The 18,518-nt window shown below is 52.8% G+C and overlaps 9 protein-coding genes across 9 annotated transcripts; 6 read left to right on the forward strand and 3 right to left on the reverse strand.

The window, feature by feature from the left end:
• Positions 1-512: 512 nt before the first annotated feature.
• PG997_011583 (uncharacterized protein) lies at positions 513-1,403 on the forward strand (the record flags this gene model as incomplete). The annotated part of the gene is made up of 1 exon (XM_066815898.1): positions 513-1,403. One exon carries the CDS (start codon positions 513-515, stop codon positions 1,401-1,403), a length of 891 nt encoding a protein of 296 aa, XP_066665188.1.
• Positions 1,404-2,216: 813 nt separating this feature from the next.
• PG997_011584 (AAA family) lies at positions 2,217-4,507 on the reverse strand (the record flags this gene model as incomplete). The annotated part of the gene is made up of 5 exons (XM_066815899.1): positions 2,217-2,779; positions 2,838-3,306; positions 3,360-3,466; positions 3,526-3,845; positions 3,906-4,507. The coding sequence occupies 5 exons, from the start codon at positions 4,505-4,507 to the stop codon at positions 2,217-2,219; spliced, it is 2,061 nt and encodes a 686-aa protein (XP_066665189.1).
• A 1,349-nt stretch (positions 4,508-5,856) lies between these two features.
• On the forward strand, positions 5,857-6,459 carry PG997_011585 (uncharacterized protein; the record flags this gene model as incomplete). Its single annotated transcript, XM_066815900.1, has 1 exon — positions 5,857-6,459. The coding sequence occupies one exon, from the start codon at positions 5,857-5,859 to the stop codon at positions 6,457-6,459; it is 603 nt and encodes a 200-aa protein (XP_066665190.1).
• A 32-nt stretch (positions 6,460-6,491) lies between these two features.
• On the forward strand, positions 6,492-7,892 carry PG997_011586 (uncharacterized protein; the record flags this gene model as incomplete). The annotated part of the gene is made up of 1 exon (XM_066815901.1): positions 6,492-7,892. One exon carries the CDS (start codon positions 6,492-6,494, stop codon positions 7,890-7,892), a length of 1,401 nt encoding a protein of 466 aa, XP_066665191.1.
• Positions 7,893-9,235: 1,343 nt separating this feature from the next.
• Positions 9,236-10,509, reverse strand: PG997_011587 (sarcosine oxidase; the record flags this gene model as incomplete). Its single annotated transcript, XM_066815902.1, has 2 exons — positions 9,236-9,662; positions 9,731-10,509. The coding sequence occupies 2 exons, from the start codon at positions 10,507-10,509 to the stop codon at positions 9,236-9,238; spliced, it is 1,206 nt and encodes a 401-aa protein (XP_066665192.1).
• A 658-nt stretch (positions 10,510-11,167) lies between these two features.
• On the reverse strand, positions 11,168-12,268 carry PG997_011588 (uncharacterized protein; the record flags this gene model as incomplete). The annotated part of the gene is made up of 2 exons (XM_066815903.1): positions 11,168-11,930; positions 12,003-12,268. 2 exons carry the CDS (start codon positions 12,266-12,268, stop codon positions 11,168-11,170), a joined length of 1,029 nt encoding a protein of 342 aa, XP_066665193.1.
• A 1,069-nt stretch (positions 12,269-13,337) lies between these two features.
• Positions 13,338-14,510, forward strand: PG997_011589 (cytochrome P450; the record flags this gene model as incomplete). The annotated part of the gene is made up of 2 exons (XM_066815904.1): positions 13,338-13,831; positions 13,955-14,510. 2 exons carry the CDS (start codon positions 13,338-13,340, stop codon positions 14,508-14,510), a joined length of 1,050 nt encoding a protein of 349 aa, XP_066665194.1.
• Positions 14,511-14,895: 385 nt separating this feature from the next.
• Positions 14,896-15,975, forward strand: PG997_011590 (uncharacterized protein; the record flags this gene model as incomplete). Its single annotated transcript, XM_066815905.1, has 1 exon — positions 14,896-15,975. The coding sequence occupies one exon, from the start codon at positions 14,896-14,898 to the stop codon at positions 15,973-15,975; it is 1,080 nt and encodes a 359-aa protein (XP_066665195.1).
• Positions 15,976-16,797: 822 nt separating this feature from the next.
• Positions 16,798-17,799, forward strand: PG997_011591 (alpha-mannosyltransferase och1; the record flags this gene model as incomplete). The annotated part of the gene is made up of 1 exon (XM_066815906.1): positions 16,798-17,799. One exon carries the CDS (start codon positions 16,798-16,800, stop codon positions 17,797-17,799), a length of 1,002 nt encoding a protein of 333 aa, XP_066665196.1.
• Between the last annotated feature and the right edge of the window lie 719 nt (positions 17,800-18,518).

The raw sequence follows: 18,518 nt of genomic DNA on the forward strand, positions 1-18,518 counted from the left end.
GGACGGATAATTTGCAGCAAAGTAGCTCAAGGGTTTTCCTTTATTCCTAGCAACATATCAATAGTTCAGATCTTTTTGCGACTTCGCTACTCTCGTTCGAGTTTTGGAAGGGAATTAACATGCCATGTCTTGGATCCATGGAGGCATAGCTTTACTTAGGACCACTACCGTCGGCGGCGGCCGACGACGGGGCAAAGCTCCCGATGGAAATCCACCCCGCAAAAACCACAACAGCAAGGATAGGAACGTTGCAATGCCGAGTCCCTCACAGCAGGGAAGTCTCGGTCCAGGCAGGGAAGCGTGCATGACACCATCTTTTATACAGCCGACGGGCGGTTGTTCCTTGCATTGCCACCAATTAGACAATTGGGACATGACGCGCCGCGAACAAGCCCCGGTGAGGGTGCGCGGGTACAAATTGCCCCCGATGGTCCTGATCTGCGCCCGCCGGCGTTTCCATCTCTTTCTCGTTCATTGGAAGGAAGATATACTTGCAGCAACGGACAATCAAGATGCATCTGCTCAATAATATGCGGGCGGCATTGGCCTGCATCCTCCTGCTAGGAACCGCCGTGGTCTCCGCCGCCGCGCCCAAGACCATGTTCCTCTTCAAGGACGTGCTGCAGTCCAACACGACGGCGCTCACGACCTCAGGCTTCAACACCCTCCTCATCTTCCGCATCGGCCTGACCGACGCGGGCGACCTGGTCTACTACTCCACCGGCGACGCAGGCGAAGCCGTCGACGCCCCCGTCGTGAGCGACGGCGTCTACACCGGCGGGTCCGCGCTCTCGGACAAGATCCGCTCCTTCAAGACGCTCCCCGCTACCCTGGTCGACCGCGTCGAGGTCTCGCTGGTGTCGCACGATACCACATTCCAGATCATCCGCGACCTCGTCGCGTCCGAGGGCACGGGCCCGGAGTCGACGCTGTACCGCAACTTCGCCGCGCTGCGGTCCGCGTGGTCCCTCGACGCCCTCAACAACGACGACGAGGGCGTCTACGACCTGGCCAGCACCGTCGCCTTCGCGCAGATGCTCGGCGGGCTCGGGCTCAAGTACACCATCGCGCCCTACACCAACCGGGCCTTCTGGGCCGACGCGCTGAGCCGCATCAACACCGATTCCAACTCTCAACTCCTGGACCACGTGTACCTGCAGGTCTACGACGGCGGCGCGGGCAACGACCCGGCGTCCTGGAAGAGCGCCCTGGGCGGCATGAAGATCGCGCCGGTCGAGTGGGTCGTCAACGACGCCAAGCCGTACGAGGGCACGAGTCCCGACGCGGCGCGGGCCGAGTTCGCCGAGTGGTTCGCCGGGGGTCCATCGAGGGGGCGGGGTACTGGAACGACTACGACGTCGAGAAGATGGGCTCGTCGTACACCGAGTACGGGAACGTGCTGACCGACGTCTTCGGCTAGATACCCGAGCCGGGTCTTGTTCACCGCGTGTCCAGTGCGGCAGTCCGTGTGGCTCGGTGGGCCACCAGTACTATCAACACCCGTAACTTGCAGGTCGATCTTTTTGGGCACGTGAGCTAATAAGGTTCCCATAGATGTATGCGAAAAGTTGGTTTGCCCGTACCTTGTAAGTGTGGTGTGCGGGCCGTATCCTCTCAGGACCTCCTTCGCTCAGTAGAGGAACTGACCCCCTGCCCGGCCTCTTGCGCCACACAAATCCAACAGCAGCTCAAGTACATAGACACCCAAGCGGGATACTTCAAAAATCATAGGCCATCGTACCCAATGGCGCCCATGAGGCTTGTAGTGAGGAGCTCTACCATGCAATAGGACGTGACTATAATGTGGCCAAAAAGATCAAAAACATACAACACCGAGGATTCCCAGGTCGTCACCGACCCTAGTACTAATTCGGCTCTCTGCTGCTTATATATGGGAGAGCGGACGGGATCCCTAGTATTCAGCAGGATATGGTCGTATGTGAAAGAAACAGGCTTCCTAGTAGCATATGAAGCTGATATCTACTATTTTGACTCCCTTGGCGAAATCCACTGATGTCAACATAAGAGTTTCTCACAGGTACCCTTTTCCAAAAATAAGAATACTACGTCTGGATCAAAAGTCCTCGCGTAGGGAATGACTAACATTACAATGGAAAGCCAACATAGCATTGCCCAGCTGGTAGTAAACGGCAAGAGCAAAGAGTAGAAACTAACAACTAGTATCATGCAAGGAGAATACTGAAGTCCCACAACCATCACCCTGACTCTGTAGAGAAGGACATGCGCAGCTGCTGAGCATGCCGGATCATCCTCTCGCTCAGATTGATGCCTTTGGACTGGGACAGGGCAATGGCCACACGGACCAAATTCTTGATCTGTCTCCCATTCATCTGCGTGTCTTCGCTCAGCCTGTCGAATGACTCGGACGTTAGGTCATGCTCCACCTGCTGTTCTCTGACAATATTCTTCCATATCTCCTTGCGGGCATCATGCCCTGGTAAGCTGTATGGAATCGACAGATGTATTCGGGACTTGAAGGCCTCGTCAAAGTCCTGCTCCCGGTTGGTGGTCATCAGCATGATGCCCTGAAACCACTCCATGGTCCGCAGAAAGACGGACACAAAGCCGTTCCGGGCAACGTCGCTGTTCTTACGAGCACTCAGAAAAACATCTGCCTCGTCTAAAAGGAGCATAGCATTCCATTTGCCCGCGAGCCGGAATGCATGTTTGAGTTCTTCCTCGGCTTGATCGGGTGTAATGCCCAGCTCACCACTAGTGACACGGAACAGTGGTCGTTGAGTAGATTCCGAGAGGGTTTCTGGCATATTTAGTATCCCCTTCTCTGGCCACAGTTACTAAGGGTTCGCGCCACTCACCAGCTGTCAGGGTTTTACCTGTGCCAGGCGGGCCGTGCAAAAGCAGCACGAGACCTTTGCTCTTTCCGACTACGAAGTCCTGAAACCCTTTAGAGGCTTTGCTGTGCATGTGCACTAGCGACTCGACAGCTTCCTTTATTCGGCTATCCAATTGGACGAGCTTGAACGAGTCTAAATTCCACTTGATCTCGTTGACCTTGGCGATTTGAAAATCAGCCCAGACTTTGTCCTCAAGTGCAAAGCCTCGCACACTCGGGGGGCAAATCAACGCTTGCAGATCGGAAATTTGATAGTTCGATTGCCTTGGGTACTTATACCAAAGACCCTCGAGGTCCTTATCACTCTTCATGAGATCTGTGACCGCTAGCTCGCTGTGCTGCGATACGGGGGTCCACATGAGTAGTGACGGTACAGACTCCCTGTTTTCTTCAAGACAAGTGTCATGGTCAAGTACGATACGACCTTCAATCTTTGATGTTTTAGTGAGTTATCGTAGGGCCATCGGCTTGTTGATATACTTACATGAATAGGTATTAACTGGTAGAGGCTCTCGCCGTTTATATCTAGGTCGTACTTCGATTTATCTTCTCTTTTGGCATCTCCTTTTCGCTGCAGTACGCGAGCCGTTCCTGCAACAATTCTGTATTAGCGTATTGTTCAATCCTCGAAACTAGCTTGAGTGTCCTACCGTGATGCTCATGGTGACGTGGTCCCAACAGTAGCTGCCACTTCCGACCGCTGCTTGTCAACCTCTTCAGCACCTCTGTCTTTTCCAAGTTCCCCAGACATTCAAGTGGGTATGGGTGGAGATCCAGAATCTTCCAAGTCCCATCAAAGGATGGTATCTCTATTGTCCTTTCGCACAAGCCGAAGTGCGTCTCGTCACAGTTCCAACCATAACAATGGACCTCGATATAGTCACCATCCTTGGATGACTTGATATCAACTGAGCGCACCACGTACGCTCTTTGGAGGTCCATCTCTTCCAGTACAACGACGGAAGCGGGCCTATATAAGGTCCAGGCTAGGTCAAATGTAACGTAACCAAGGGGCACTTGATGCTCATACTCCATTCGCAACTTCGTGATGTGGTCTCCAATGGCATTTCGGTGGAGGACTTGGAAACCCTCGTAGTCCTTCATCTCCTCGCCGGTGGAAGTTCGGAATGATTCCAGCTCTTTTGCGAACCAGAAAAGCTCTCGATAGGGATATGGCAATTTAACCACTTCGCTCTGCAAGTTGATGTAACGAAGATGTTTCAGAATACTTCGAAGAGCATTTGCAATCTCCGACTCCCGTATCTCCAACGTTGTGCCAATCGACGACCAAGTTCCATCTCTGTTCTTCTTCTCCCTCCTGCGCACAACAAAAGAATATTGGTCGTACTTGTCTTTTTGCAGCTTGCTTCGCTTTGAAGCAAAGGTTCGAATTATTGTAGGACTGTCGTGGAGCCAGTCAGTCCTCTCCGTGATGTCAACGAAACTGTAGCCATTGGCAGGGGTAGTTGGGGTAGCAGGGTCCGAATCGTCTCCCTGGTCACTCGAGCTTGGGGTGGCGGGTTTGGCCTTCTTGCGGGAGTTGGATGGGATCTTCAGCAGCGGTATTCCATTTCGGGCTGTCCCGCGATGCTTACTTGCGGGAGCAAGTTGCCTGTATTGTTCCAAGGACATATTTGCCGCGACCAGCAAATACTGACTGAAATGAATTGCAAATATCTGATGAATTTTCGCAGAAAAGGACAAAACGGCGTACACCACCAGGCAAATGAATCGCCTAATCAAGTGCGAGGTACCAACACGCATGGGGACATTTATAAGCACATGTGGTAGCTTCCAGAAGCAGCCTGGGCAGATGGCCGGACAATACTTTTCATGTGGCCTATCCTAGTGGTCCAACGTCTGCGTGCCGCGAAGACCAACCAAAATGAAATTCAGTTCAGGCTACACCGGTCGTATGTATTGATGAGTCAATGCTTCTGCATGCTACGTTGGCACGCATAATATTACCAATCAATCGAACTCCCTGATTACTATCGGCAAATCTCCGCTGCAGGTCTGTCTGCTGTCGGGGTCAATGGCAAGGCAGAAGCCAATGATTAGCTGCGTCGTAATTTGGAGGTCAATATGCATTCTGCAGGCTGTTCAAGGACGTTCAGCATTTGCTTTATGTCCCAGCCCATCCTTCCGAACCAGTCCGAGCCAGTTATTGAACAGAACGTACGTATACTACAACATAGTTGGTTGTTGGCCGACCATCTTTCCGACCAAAAACGGTCTACGACGGCTTCGGGGAAATACTCCTGAATACTAAATACCTCACCTACCGTCTCAACTAGTTCTAAACAAAAGCCTATGGCCTGGAATTCTACCATGGACAAGAGCCAATTCTAATACAAATGGTCTTGTCTGTTTGTTTATCGCACTGAATCATACATTTCATGTTTCCTTTTTTCACTAGAGGCTGCACCATATCACCACGTCAAAAGACCGTCATGGATACGAAGTACGTAGCCAATGGCGGTGACCAAGAACTCAGAAGAGTTTTCATAGGGCTTGGACTGCAAGAAGTCAAGGCTGATTTAATACTCTTTTGAGTTACTTTTACCATTCCCATGATAGAATTTTGAACTCTTTCATTTTCACTCCCACTGACATAAATCTGATCATGTTCTAGTTCTCAACACCGTTTTCAGGGCCCCCACAGTCCTACTCGCACAGGCTTCATTCAGAGGCACGGACATCGAGTCATTCTGAGTACAGAAGACATCGTGAACACGGCCAATGACTACAAGCACTATGTTGCTGGAGGCAAAACGTTGAGGAATCTCCCGGAATATGATGACTGCAGAGAATACACAACCAACAGCGTTGAGCACCTGGTTACCAGTGAGGCTGCTAAGCTTGTCGAGTTCGCGTCTGACGATAGGCCGCCTCTGTTTAGCTCTCTTGGTAGCTTCTCGGGCACATCTCAAGAAGATTTCAAGAAGCTTTCTGGGGTGGCAGATCAGCTAAGTTGCAATATGGCCGTGCTGGTCCTCGACAACGCTCGGCATGGCCTACAATTCCCAACCATTGCATCCAAAGCTTGGGACAGAATGATATCTGCACGTCGCTTCCTGCGTTTACGCTATCAGCAGTCGGATTCCATCGAGCATGTCGAGGGCCGAGCACCGCTGAAACTGTCAGATCCGGAGCAGAATGAGGTAGTCTACTCGCAGCTCCTAGACTACATCTTGGGAACCATGTCTTGGTGGCTCATGCGTTGCGCACAGAGCCAATATTGGAAGAAGCATCTCATAGCAATCCTCGCCAAGTGGGCGGTGAAGATCAAGATTGTGGCTTTCGACCCGCAGGCTTCAGCTGAGGCCTCCTTAAACCAGATTACGGAGACCATCGATAGCATGAAAGCGGAAGCGGAGTTTAGAGAGGTGATTCTTATGGTTGGCGGGAAAGAAAGAGACATCAGCACCTTTGACACTGAAACGGACATGAGCAGCATGTACTTCGAAGACAAGATGGTGCTTCGCGAATTGCTTTCGGTATCTTCACCGGCATCCTGGATGCCTTGGTGGTGCAGGAGAGATCTGGAACCGACGCCGGATCCTTCGAGGTGTGCTCCCTGATTTACTGGACAAAATACCAGGGCATCACTAACATGGTGATGGGCCACCGCCGCGGCTATATCTCGAGTTCTTCTATACTTCAGCAAATAAACTTCTCGTACAGCGCCCTTCAACTTCTGGAAAGCAATACCGAGAAGTTGCGTCATCCTGCGCCACCCACGCACACAATCCCTAAGCCATACCTCAAGATCAAACACAGCAAGTGGTCTGACGAGCAGCATAATGTGCCCACTGAGTTCGATATCTACGATATGGATCAAGCTGTATCCCTTCTTGTCCCCATGGCGCTTCTGGATGGCAGAGTCGCCGGCTGTGTGGGAAACTTGATAGAATTCACCATTTACTCGGCAGAACCCCATGACATCATTCAAAGATTTGCGCCGCCCTCAGAGGACTACTTTTCGGAATACATTCTCTCCACTAGGGCCTGGCTTGAGGGAGAGGGCGCTTTGGAGTCAGCAAAGCCGTCGGATCCTGACATCAGCAATCTAGCCCAGTCACCTGTCAGAATTGGATCCCAACGTGAGCCTCCTTTCCTTCTTGGTCACAAGTACGTACGTGTGCGCTTACTCGTGAAAGCAGACAGGGACACGCTTGGCGATAAGATTTCACCCCTGAGGCGCGATTACAACAAGGACCTTGAACTTATGGAGAAATGGGATTGTCGCGCGGGAACAGTAGTCGTCTACGTCAAGACGTATGCCCGCCTGGCTCAGGCCGTTGCTGCATTGACCGTGATTGGGGGTCTCATCATCCCTTTCACCGTGCTTGACAGAATCGCCGGTGTGGATCCCTTCAACATCACCATGTTCACATGGCTCCTCAGCGGCTTCATCCTGGTAGTGGCCAAGAGCCTCTATGTTCGCGATTGGCCATGGTACGATTTCCTCGCTGGCCGCGTTGAATGTACTCGTCTCTCGGACCTCGCAGATGTGTCAGGAGTTGGTGTCCAACTCGTGTTACTGTTCTTTCTGCAACGCGACGTTTCCTCGCGCTTTGTGACCCAGGGACCCTACAATGGCGTCTTCAAGCGCCAGTTGAATCTAGATCGAAAGGGCGACAGCGAGAAGGAGAACGAGGAAGAAGTCCGTTCTGTGGCATCACTGGTGCAGACCGGAGGCTTTGCTATCGACAAGCCCATCGATCTGTGGACGATGATGGCAGCAGGATTCATCGTGCTCAAGGTTCTCAACGCCCAGGGAGAGCACCTTATCTGCATTGACGGGCGAAAAGGAAACTTTGACGCAGCGCGACCGGACCACTCAGCCGCCTGGCTCACATGTCGTGACTTCAATGAAGTGGCTCTGGAAAGGGCCCATGACTCAAGGAAGATGGAATCTAGCCACAAACGCGAGGTTTACATGCTGCAGCGTGTCGAATTTAGATGGACGAAGGTTCTTGGTGTCTATGTGAAGGATTCGACGTTTGGTTAAGTCATTGGGCCATTGGAACTCCCGCGCATGACCAATGAAGATGGGGACTACAGATTGCCCTAGAGGATGACAGGACCTATTTCAGAAGTACTGTCGCGAGGTATGCATGATGAAGCTTCATAGAATGTTTCCTAAACTTAGGTCGTGGTTCGTCAAAACGTTGATTGAACCCTTCCCAAAGACTTGCCTTGTCAGCTTCTGGCGACAGAGGAAAGGCCAAGATCCAGCGGGTGACATACATTCTGGGCACGACCAGATCCAATGGAGTCAGTTCCTGGTCGGTCGACGAAGAGAGCAGTGAGTACTGCGCTGGTGCCACGAATTCGTTCGTGTCCGTCATGTTCACGGTGTTCTTCGGGAAGCGATAGTAGAGGGTTTGGATGCAACTGGAGCCGGTAGAACTTGGCAAAGTGAAGACTGGAAGAGAAAACGAAGGTGAGAAGCGGTGGATATTTTTATATACCACAGGAAACAAGCGTTGAATGTGAGCTTCCCGATGTTGGATACTTCGGCGGTGTCGTCTAGGGCCTGACTGTCTGGCTAGGACTTTTCGTCTGCATGAGGTTCCTGTAAGGGGCTGCCAACAAAGTAGCCCTATTGACCAACTCGCAACGCAAACAAACCCTTCATTGCTCCCGGGTTTATGCTAGCAGGGTTGCCTGATCTCTGAAGACATTTAGCCAACGACAATGGTCAGGAAGTGGATGCAGACCTTGAGACATCCAAATTGCAGTGCACTGGAGGCGCAGAAAGCCCCAAGGATCTTCGACATAGTAATGATTTTTTCCAGGAGGAATAGCAGCCCTCCCGGCATTTTAAATTATTGCTTCACCCGCCCAACACGAACATATTCCAGTTTGGGTCGAGATGCTAGGATTTTACAAGTGGGCATAGTTGGCGATGACATGTCAGGGGTAGACTATGATGCAATGCCAGATTTCAATAGAATTGCGGGGGTGTATGCTGGAGAGATGCATTTACGCAGTTGGTTATCGAATTATACATAGTTGGGATCTTCAGAAGGCCAGCAGTTTGATTTTACAACCGGACGAAGGGCCAATTGGGTTGAGGCTTTTCCATCCAAAGCAGGTACGCTTGACCATCGTGAAGTTTGCATGAGATTCCGGGAGATTCCACTTGTTTAATTCTGTTCGGGCTTTGCCTTCTACCATATTATCAGATGGGACGTGACTTGTCAGTATCCAATTTGATTTTAGGTCATTGCCCAGGTGGTTAAGGATTGGAACGGAATGGCACTTCTTGATCCAATTCAATGCCAAAATGTTCAGAATTGACAAAGTGATTGGCTACATGACGGGGAGTATTAAGAATTACACCACTCTTTACTGGTTGTCGCCTCCACGAGCTTTGTAGGCCGCCCGCTGTACATCTTCCGGTGTGGCAGTAGTGTTCTGTCCTGGCCAGCTCCAGAGCCGTTGGTAGCTGTCGTCTAATCTCTTCTGAATGGCATGAACGATGTATTTTCCCATAATCGGCATGAATTTGAACCCATGTCCACTGCCTCCCGTGGCTACGAACAATCCGTCCAGGCTCGGGTGATAGTCGATGATGAAGTTCCCCTCGGTTGTGTCGCTATACCAGCAGATACGCGTCCGATCGAACGGTCTTGTAGCGAGCCAGGGTATAAGCTCCTCGAGAGCCTCGCGGCAGGCCCCGAGACCCTGTTGAAGCATGGCGGCTTCGCCCTTTGTGTCTAGACGGGGCGTCGAAAGCTCAACACTACCCTCTATCTGGGGATGGGAGAAGTCGCTAGTATTGAGAAATCCCTGGCCGTGGCGAGCAATCTTGAGCTCATTCCCATTGGGGGTATGACGAACCATCCTTTGCTGAGGTTGATGATGGCGGGCATGTCGCGCAGCCTCTGGCTTTCCTCGGGCGTCAAGGTAATGTAGGACAGGACCTCCCCGGATGCCACCGCAACCCCTCGCATGTCGAGGAGCATTGGGCTCTTTGCGCCCGCAGCCAGTATCGTGAGATCGGCCGAGTAGGTGGTGCCATCCTCTAGCATAACGCCAGTTACACACGGGCGGCCAGCCGTAGAACGTTTGCATTGCAGGCGTGACACGGTGCCAGTGACGACTTCCGCCCGGCCCAGCTTCTTCAGCTCTGCGTAGGCGTACTCTAGACTTCGCCCTGCGTCGGCCCATCCGGCTTGGTGGTTCAGATAACCCCAAGAGCCGCTCTTGCCCCCAGAAGCGCAGGTGGCACGGATGGCGTCATCGCCAGTGACCTCGTCAATATTCTGGTCTTCACCGCGGCTCCGAGCCAGATGCAGTGCGGAAGCTATGTAACCGTCTTTGGCATCGCCCAGCATCAGCAGGCCGGACTTGTGGAAGCGTCCATCCTTGCCCCAGTCACCATGCTCCCATTCGTTCAAGGCCTCGGTGGCCAGCGAAGCATAAAGGGTGCTGGTGTAGTCCGTCCGCACGATGCGGTTGATATCGAAGCTGGAACAGTTCAAGTCTGGGATTTCTGTCGCGCTGATGACGGTGATCCGAGTGTGAGCGAAAGCTTTGTTTCGCGATAGTTCGAGGGCGGTCGAGAGGCCAAAACATCCAGCGCCAATGACAATCACACTCTGAAACTGACCCTCCATTCTGACCAAAATGGCGAAAACACTCGATATTTGCGTTAAGAAATGAGTATTCTGGGTGAGAAACAAGTTGTGGGAAGCAAAAGCTCCAGGAACGGAAGTGCCGTTGGAGAATGGAAGCGCTGACCACGTGTAAGTTTGGGTATTAAATCACCAGGGGCGGTAGCACAACCCTCAACTTTAGCACGGCCTTCACAATATGCACCCATAATGCGGTCAGAGCAATCTAACCGTGTGGTAGGACTAGAATGTAACCTTAAACGAATGATGCATTGACCTAGTTTCTGATGGATCTGCTTCCGTGTCTACTGTCGAGCACAAAACCCGAGCCGCCAAAAGTCACGCTGTGTACAGACGGTGCGGGATCAAGTTGGGGGCAGTAAAGCGCAGATAGGCTGAGGCTACATGTACGTGGAAAAGGTAAAGGGAAAGAAAGCGTGCATATCCGAATTGGAAGATTGGGACTGATACAGGGGAAAAAGAAGATAGCCATAGTCCAAAGCCTGCTGATGGCGGCGACTGTGCATCAGCTGCTGCCCTCGAGCCTAGCCCCTGACAACACGGCCAATATCCTCTTTGGTGTTCCGGGAATGGATGCTTTCCGCACGATCCATAATCACGAACCAGTCTATGGTACAAGTTAGCATTGCCTGTCGCTCGGTCATCGAGAGAGTGTGTATTTACTCCAATCGAATGAGCGGTGCTTCCACGTCACCACCACCTGCGTCGCGGAGAGTGCCAGCAGCCCGGTCACATTGGCCGCATCGCGCGGCGTGATGGTGATGAGGTCAATTTCTTCCCCCGCTGCGCACGCCACCACCCGCCCGTCCACCACGAGCTGCGTGGGCGCTTGCGACCGGAACGCCCAGACCCCCGCCGTGCCTTGGGCGTTGGCCCGAAACACGGCCTTCCAGATGCCCGGGTCGAGGGTCAAGTCGTTGGCGCCGCCCAGCAGGCGGTTGGCGTGCCGCAAGGCGTTGGCGACAAAGGCGGCCGAGGAGCCGTCGGGCGCATCGTACGACGATCGCAGCAGCGCGCTCGCTTCCTGGCCACCGCCGCCGCCGACGGAGATGATGAGCATGCTCGAGGCGGCCCGGCTCTGCCAGATCGACCGCATTAGCATCTCGATCATGTCCGGGAACTCGGCATCGGAAATGTGGCTGAGGCTGTTTCCTAGCCAAATGACCAGGACGCGGTGCCCTTCGAGATGATTTGTCTTGGCTAGCCACTCGAAAACCTGTTCATAGGTACCGGCAACTCCACGCATCCGGTGCAGGCTTTCGGGATACTTGGTGCCTAGCTCCTTTCCGACACGGCCGAGGCTTTGTCGGAGGCGGTTCTGGCAGAAGTCGTGGGCCAAGTACCGGGTCTTGGCACCATGTCGGTAGAGCTCTTCCAGAATGGCGGTTGTGTGTGGTATGGAGCTGGAGGTATTAAATGTCTGTTAGCAACGTCTAGATCCATGCCAAACGGGATTCATTGTAATGCATCATCACCCAGCTCCAAGTTCGACCAGAACACCATCGTCCCCGAGGTATTCACGTATTTCCCTGAGCCGTCCTTTCATGATTTCGCTGTCTGCTTGCGGCCCGCAATAGAACTGGCTCTTGGTAATCTTCCTGAACAGCTCGTGTCCGGCATCATCCCATAGTAGTACAGAGGGCAATATCTTTGGCTCTGCATTAAGTCCATCCACGACTAGTGATCGGAGAAGCCGCTCTTGATTTGGCGCAATGGTATGTATGCTGAGATAGGGCGTCATTCTGCCAATTCTTTGGAAGATGTAGCAAGTCTAGATGCAATGATTCCTTGGCCTTGTTGATTTAAGGGATCGCCCGAACTACTCAAGACTAAGAGCATGTTTTTCTATATTTAAATCGGTCACCCAATAGGATAAGTTGCCTTAACCAGCCCGGTGAAACCTCCGAGCCGCACTGAGTCCGTCGGTAGCCATAAACGTTATCAAGAAACATGATTAGCAATAACTTTGTTACCGCACAGATATTGCGCAAACAAGGCTGAATACCGCCGAAGGAATTAGCCTCTACGTCGTCAACTCAACAATCCTAGGAAAGACTTTGGGAGGAACGCGGCCGGACTTCGTTGGCTAGGGCTGAGGGTGCCCAGGCCTTCACGTCCCGTAATTTCATCGCGGACCAAGAAGGCTTGTAATAACGCTGGCCTGGCGGAATGGGCAGTCTGAACTCGGTATCACCAATGCAAAAGTGCTACCATTGCGAAGGTAAAGTATGTGAAAGCCCAAGAACCATGGGCCCTGACAGGATAGGGTGGGTAACAGGAATTCAGCCTATCCGTCACTCTCCGTGCACAGAGGGACTCATCTTTTGAGACTGCAATTTCACAATCTTGTTTAGTTTTCGAACGGCTCGCATGGATCAGCACATGGTTGGGCATTGAGTCCGTCAACAACCATATAAGAAACCTTACTGATCAACACAATCAGCAACAACTCTACTTTCGCACTGTCGGTCCGGGTCGTCACGGACCACCGACACAACTACAATCACCGCGCGTATTATCTTATTTCCATACCTATACCTTTCCCCCGCGGACGTGTTTCTCGATCGGCCAGATCTTGCCGTTGTGAAATCCCCGTGAGACTCCCATTAATGGGTGGGTCGCCAGCATGGCCTTTCTAACGCTGCCACTCATCATTCTGGCGATCTCAGCAAGCATCTATGGATGTTTACGTCGGTCTGGAGGCAAACGTAGTAACCTATGTCAGCTTCCTCCTGGGCCACATGGCCTGCCATGGATCGGTAGGTTGAACTTCTCGAGGACCGACTCGGGTACTGAATAAGACAACAGGGATGTTGCTACAGATACCAACAAATTTTGCGCAGGAAATCGTGCGCCTTAGTCAACAGCATGGCGCCATCTACTCGCTGAGGATGGTTCGACAACGCTATATCGTGATTGCGGATGCCGGAATCGCCCAGCAATTATTGGTCACACAGGCAGCAAAGACATCCTGCAGAGAAGGGTCCTACATCGCGTCCAAGGCCTTGTGGTCGGGCATGGGCGTCATCACTTCGAGTTATGGTGATTTATGGCGGAAACACCGACAAATCCTGGAGCAAGGCCTCCGCTCCCAGACGGCGGAGAGTGCCGCCGAGGCCATGCGACAGCCGCTGGCGAGGCTTCATGCGAGGCTGGCGGCGCATGCTTGGGACGAACCGGAGCTGCAGGCAGTTTTTGCCGAGTACACACTGGAGGTTTTCCTTTCGATGCTGCTCGGCCCCCATCACGACAGAATACCGCGATCCCTGTTTAACCAAGCGATTGATGCAATGAACGAAATGCTGTAAGACGAATGCACCCCCCGTCTTTATACTAGTTGGATGAAGCTTATAATGCGCAGCAGCCTGATGAGCCCGTTGGGGAATAAGGAGGACTACCTTACAATATTACAGTATTTTCCCACAAGGTCCTACCGCCGAGCTCGTCGATGGCGTTCCAACCTGGAAGATTTAATAGGGTCCATCCTTGAATATATCGAACCGGAACAGGGTAGCACGCCAGTAGTCCCTTTCGGCCATTTACTTCTCCAAATGGAAGAAGCAGGTAAGATTAACACTTTTGAGAAGTGCACTCTCTCCATGGTCTGGCTTACCGCTGCCAACGCTTCTTTCCCCGGCTTTTACGCAAGCTTCATGAAAGCCATATCGTCCGTTCCACGGGTCCAACAGAAGGTCCGTCAAGAGCTGGACAGCGGCCGTGACGCCCATTTTCTACCACCGGCCAGAGGGGAACGATTGCCATACTGTCGTGCCGTCCTCCTTGAAGCCATGCGGTGCAATCATGCTACTATTGATTCACCTCATGTGGTCACTGAAGAAATCACACTTGGGCAGTGGACCATACCTGCTGGCACTGCCCTTCTCTTGGACACTTGGACCATCAACCACGACGAAACCAGGTTTCCGCGGCCTCTGGAATTCGAGGTAAGTGAAAAGCCACCGTCCATGTATATCACCCTGTAAGCTAACCGCCAGGAGCCCTCGCGACATTTGCGCCAGGAGCATCCCTTGACAAAAGGAGTGGCCAGCGAGAACTTCTGGATCTTCGGAACAGGGTAGGTTAACTTTGAAAACCACGATAGATATGTGCAACTGCTCATTGTGTTCACAGACGGCGCATTTGTCCCGCAGTTGCTCTCTCAGATCACGTTGCCTTCGACACGGTCTGCTCATTGATCAAGACGTTTAATATCACTGGATCGAGCAAAAAAGAATGCAGACGGATATAGCATAGCATTTATTATAAATCGCGGCTAGCCTCGAACGAAGTGTTACGATAATGTCAATATAGAATTCGTATAAATAATAACATAAGCTGTCAAACGACAAAGTGTCCCCTGTTGGCGTCATGCCAGAGCCGCCCGCGCCAGTCATGGCAGCCCAGGCCAATTTCATCACAGGCGGCCTTTTGCTCACGGCTGCCCTCCACCACTCAGCAGGGGACGCCACGGCCCTCGAGACCGCCCTCAGTGCTTGGGCACAGAACCCTGCGGCCGCCGCCGCTGCCAGTGGCAGCAACAACAGCAGCAGCGGCAGTGCCTTCACATCCTACGACGCCCCATCCAACGACCGGGGCAGTCTGATGCAAGGCACCCCGCCCGATTCCATGGCCGAATTTCCCGAGTACGTTCTCCGCCCCAACGAGAAGCAATCCTCGCTCGTGGTAGACGAGACGGCTCCGGTGGCGGCGGCGGATTTCCAGCTCCCGCCCATGTCGGGCCGCATTTTCTACTTCTCCGCGGCCAAGCTCGCGAACCTCAAGCGGGAGGCGGCCGCCTACTCCACCAACGACGCTCTGTGCGCCTTTCTCTGGTGCCAAATGACAGCAGCCCGTAACCCCCTCTCTTCTTTTTCGTATTCTTCTGCAATGGAAGACAAGGTCTCGGCTTTCACCTCCGCCGTCAACATCCGCGGCCGCACGAACCCGCCCCTTCCGTCGACCTATCTGGGCAACGGCTCCCTGCCCAGCATGACGGACCGGCTCCCCGTGTCGGAGCTGATGGCCGTTTCCTCCGAGGATGATCCAGCTGCGCCGACCACCGGGCCGCTCCAACGCGCCGCTGCCGCCATCCGCGCGTCGCTGCAGCGGTACCAGTCGCCGACCCGCGTGTCCGAGACGATCGGGCTGCTCCGGTCGCGGGCCGACCCGTCAGACTACAAGCAGACGTTCCGCGCGTTCCTGGGCCCGGACGTCGTGGCCTCGTCCTGGTCCGACATCAGGGTCTTGGCGGAAGGCAATTGGGGCGGCGAGTTCGGCGCGCCTGAGTGCTTCCGGATCCCGGGGGACGACGCGGATGGGGCGATCGTGATCTTGCCGCGGCGGCCCGTGGAGGACGGGCTGGAAGTGGTGGTGGGGTTGGAGACTGGGGCCATGGGGAGACTGTTAGAGAGTGAGGAGTTTCGGCGGGTTGCGGAGGTTCGGTGCTAGAGGGGTTGTGACGTGGGATTCATGGATTTGCTTCAGGGCCTAGAAGATGCTACAGAATGATGATATCTGCTTCATACCTTTAGGTACTTACTTAGGCATACCATATGAAGAAATTAATACGCTTAATTATCGGATTAAACATAAAGAGATGCCTAAGATCTGGGGTTCTCGGAAGGCAAGGCCAGTACTTTGAGGTTTCAATCAGATGAAGGGCCAAATGGGTTGAGGCCTTTCCATCCAAAGCAGGTGCACTTGCCCATTGTACACTGGCATGAGATTCCGGGAAACTCCGGGTTTTCAACCTTATGATGTAGTCGGGCGTGTCTTCTTTCATACTGTCAGATTGCATACAGTCCTGCCAACATCCAATGCATCGACATCCAATGTGATTTCAGATCATCTGGTAGGAAATGAAACGGCATGGCACATTTTGATCCAATGTCAGAATTGAAAAGTAAATGGGTAGGTACATGATGATAACAAGTCCAAAATTGGTTGGGTTGGTTGCTTGTATTCAACATCGAAGGTGCGGGATCTTGAAGGAGGTGCCTTCGAGTTTGCAATTATTCCATTGGAACCACCATCGCAAGCCCTGAGCACCCACCCACTTGTAGCAGTCTGGGACAAGCAGCTGCGCTGCGTTGTAGCTTCGATGGACAGAAGGTGGTGCCGACATCAAGAACAGTGCTCTTTACTCGGCCTTTTGCTTCCTGAAAAAGTTTCCATTGACCATCTTGATTAACACCGTCAGTACGAGCAATTGACCTGCTGGCGTTTCTCGCCTGCGGCACACCTCTGCCTCCCCGCCACCAAACCACCCCGATGCCTACCTTGAACCTCAACTCGGCAAACCTGTGCCGCGGCACGAGGTACATCTCCAACGCCTTCAAGGGTCGTCATCGTACTCCTCTGATCGTCCTGGCCCTGTGGTGCCTGGCATGCTGGGCCTGGCTGTACTGGGAACACCTTCTTCTAGTCGCTCGACCTCCTGATCCGCCCCATTCGGCCAACTTCAAAAGAACCCATATCCCTCGGACAATTTGGCAAATCCAGCTCCCCATGCCCGAGTTCATACCCGCCAAGGGGACAAGTCGCGAAGGGCACGCCACCTCTTGGATGCACCACAACCCGTATTACACCTACACTCGCCTCAGCATCGACGACGCGCGCCAGTTCCTCCAGACACATTACGCGGACCGGCCCGAGTACCTCAAAACCTACGAAGATCTTCAGAACCCCGCCCTCAAGTCAGACCTGCTGCGCTATCTCGTGCTTGCCAAAGTGGGTGGCGTGTACAGCGACCTCGACACCAAGGCCCTCAAGCCTGTTGACAACTGGATCCCTGAACCCTACAGGCCACATGCCCGACTGCTCATTGGATTCGAATGGGATCAGCGCGACCAGGAGACCCCAAGCTGGTATACCTATCCCATCCAGTTCCAGCAGTGGACCATAGCAGCGGCTCCTGGTCACCCTCTTCTACAGCAGATGCTGGAGTACACCCATGCTCAGCTACAAAATCTGTCAACATTTCACAATACGACGCTTGGGTCGCTCCATTTCACTGACGAAGAAATCTGGACCGCAACTGGGCCGCGGGCTTGGACGGAAACGATCTGGCGATATCTCCGGGACAATGAGGGCCTGGCCAACCTCACAAATCTCTCCTACCTGGAAGAACCAAGGCTGATGGGTGATGTTCTCATCTATCCCATTAACGCATTCGGGTCCGGACAAGGCCACTCGGGCAGCTACCGCTGGTTCACGCCCAAAGATGGGCTGGTGAAGCACTACTTCCACGGGTCATGGCGTGTTCAGATGTGACATGCTTTGCATCGGGGTTTGGTAAGAAACAGTATGGGATTTTATCAGAAACCGCGACGCCGTCGCCCTTCTTTTACTCCAAGACTGCGAGTTGCTAGGGTATTTTCTGGTGTCAATAGATGGGTAAAGACAAAAAGGAAACAGGAATTGTTCATTGGTTTGGCGATGGATCTTCATAGAATGGCAAGGGCTGTTCAGAACAAGGGAGACAACCCAGGAACGAATCTCGAAGATCGGATAATTCAGATACGGGTCACTCATGCAGGTTTCTTTGCTGCAAGTCAGATGCAGCTTAATATACATTACCATTGTTCTCTACTTTCTCACTCCCTAACTCCCCTCGAATGAATATTACATATCAAGTCGTAACCTGCCAAGCACATCTCATATCAATTGATGGTTCACTCAAAAGCCACCCTCCAAGTCGATATATTGACCCCCATTTCCTTTCTTGATTCATTCTTGGTTGGATATAAGCCAGTCAATAGCTTTCAAGATGTTTGGTATCGTATTGCTTCACCCGCCCTTTGTCGCCCGTAAGACGCGCTCATGGGCTCAGGCTGCTTCCTGCCTTGGTTCATCAGTCGCAAAACCAGAGACCAGACGACGACAGCCCGCTTTAGATCGCCGTCGAGCTCACCTACCGAAAGAAACAAAAGCCTGACCACACATAAGTTTCCAACTGCTTCTCTCTCTCTTTCTCTCTCTCTTCCAACTCC

The sequence above is a fragment of the Apiospora hydei genome, assembly GCF_038363865.1.
Source record: "Apiospora hydei strain CBS 114990 chromosome Unknown utg000008l_segment0_segment0, whole genome shotgun sequence".
Lineage (NCBI taxonomy): Eukaryota > Fungi > Ascomycota > Sordariomycetes > Amphisphaeriales > Apiosporaceae > Apiospora > Apiospora hydei.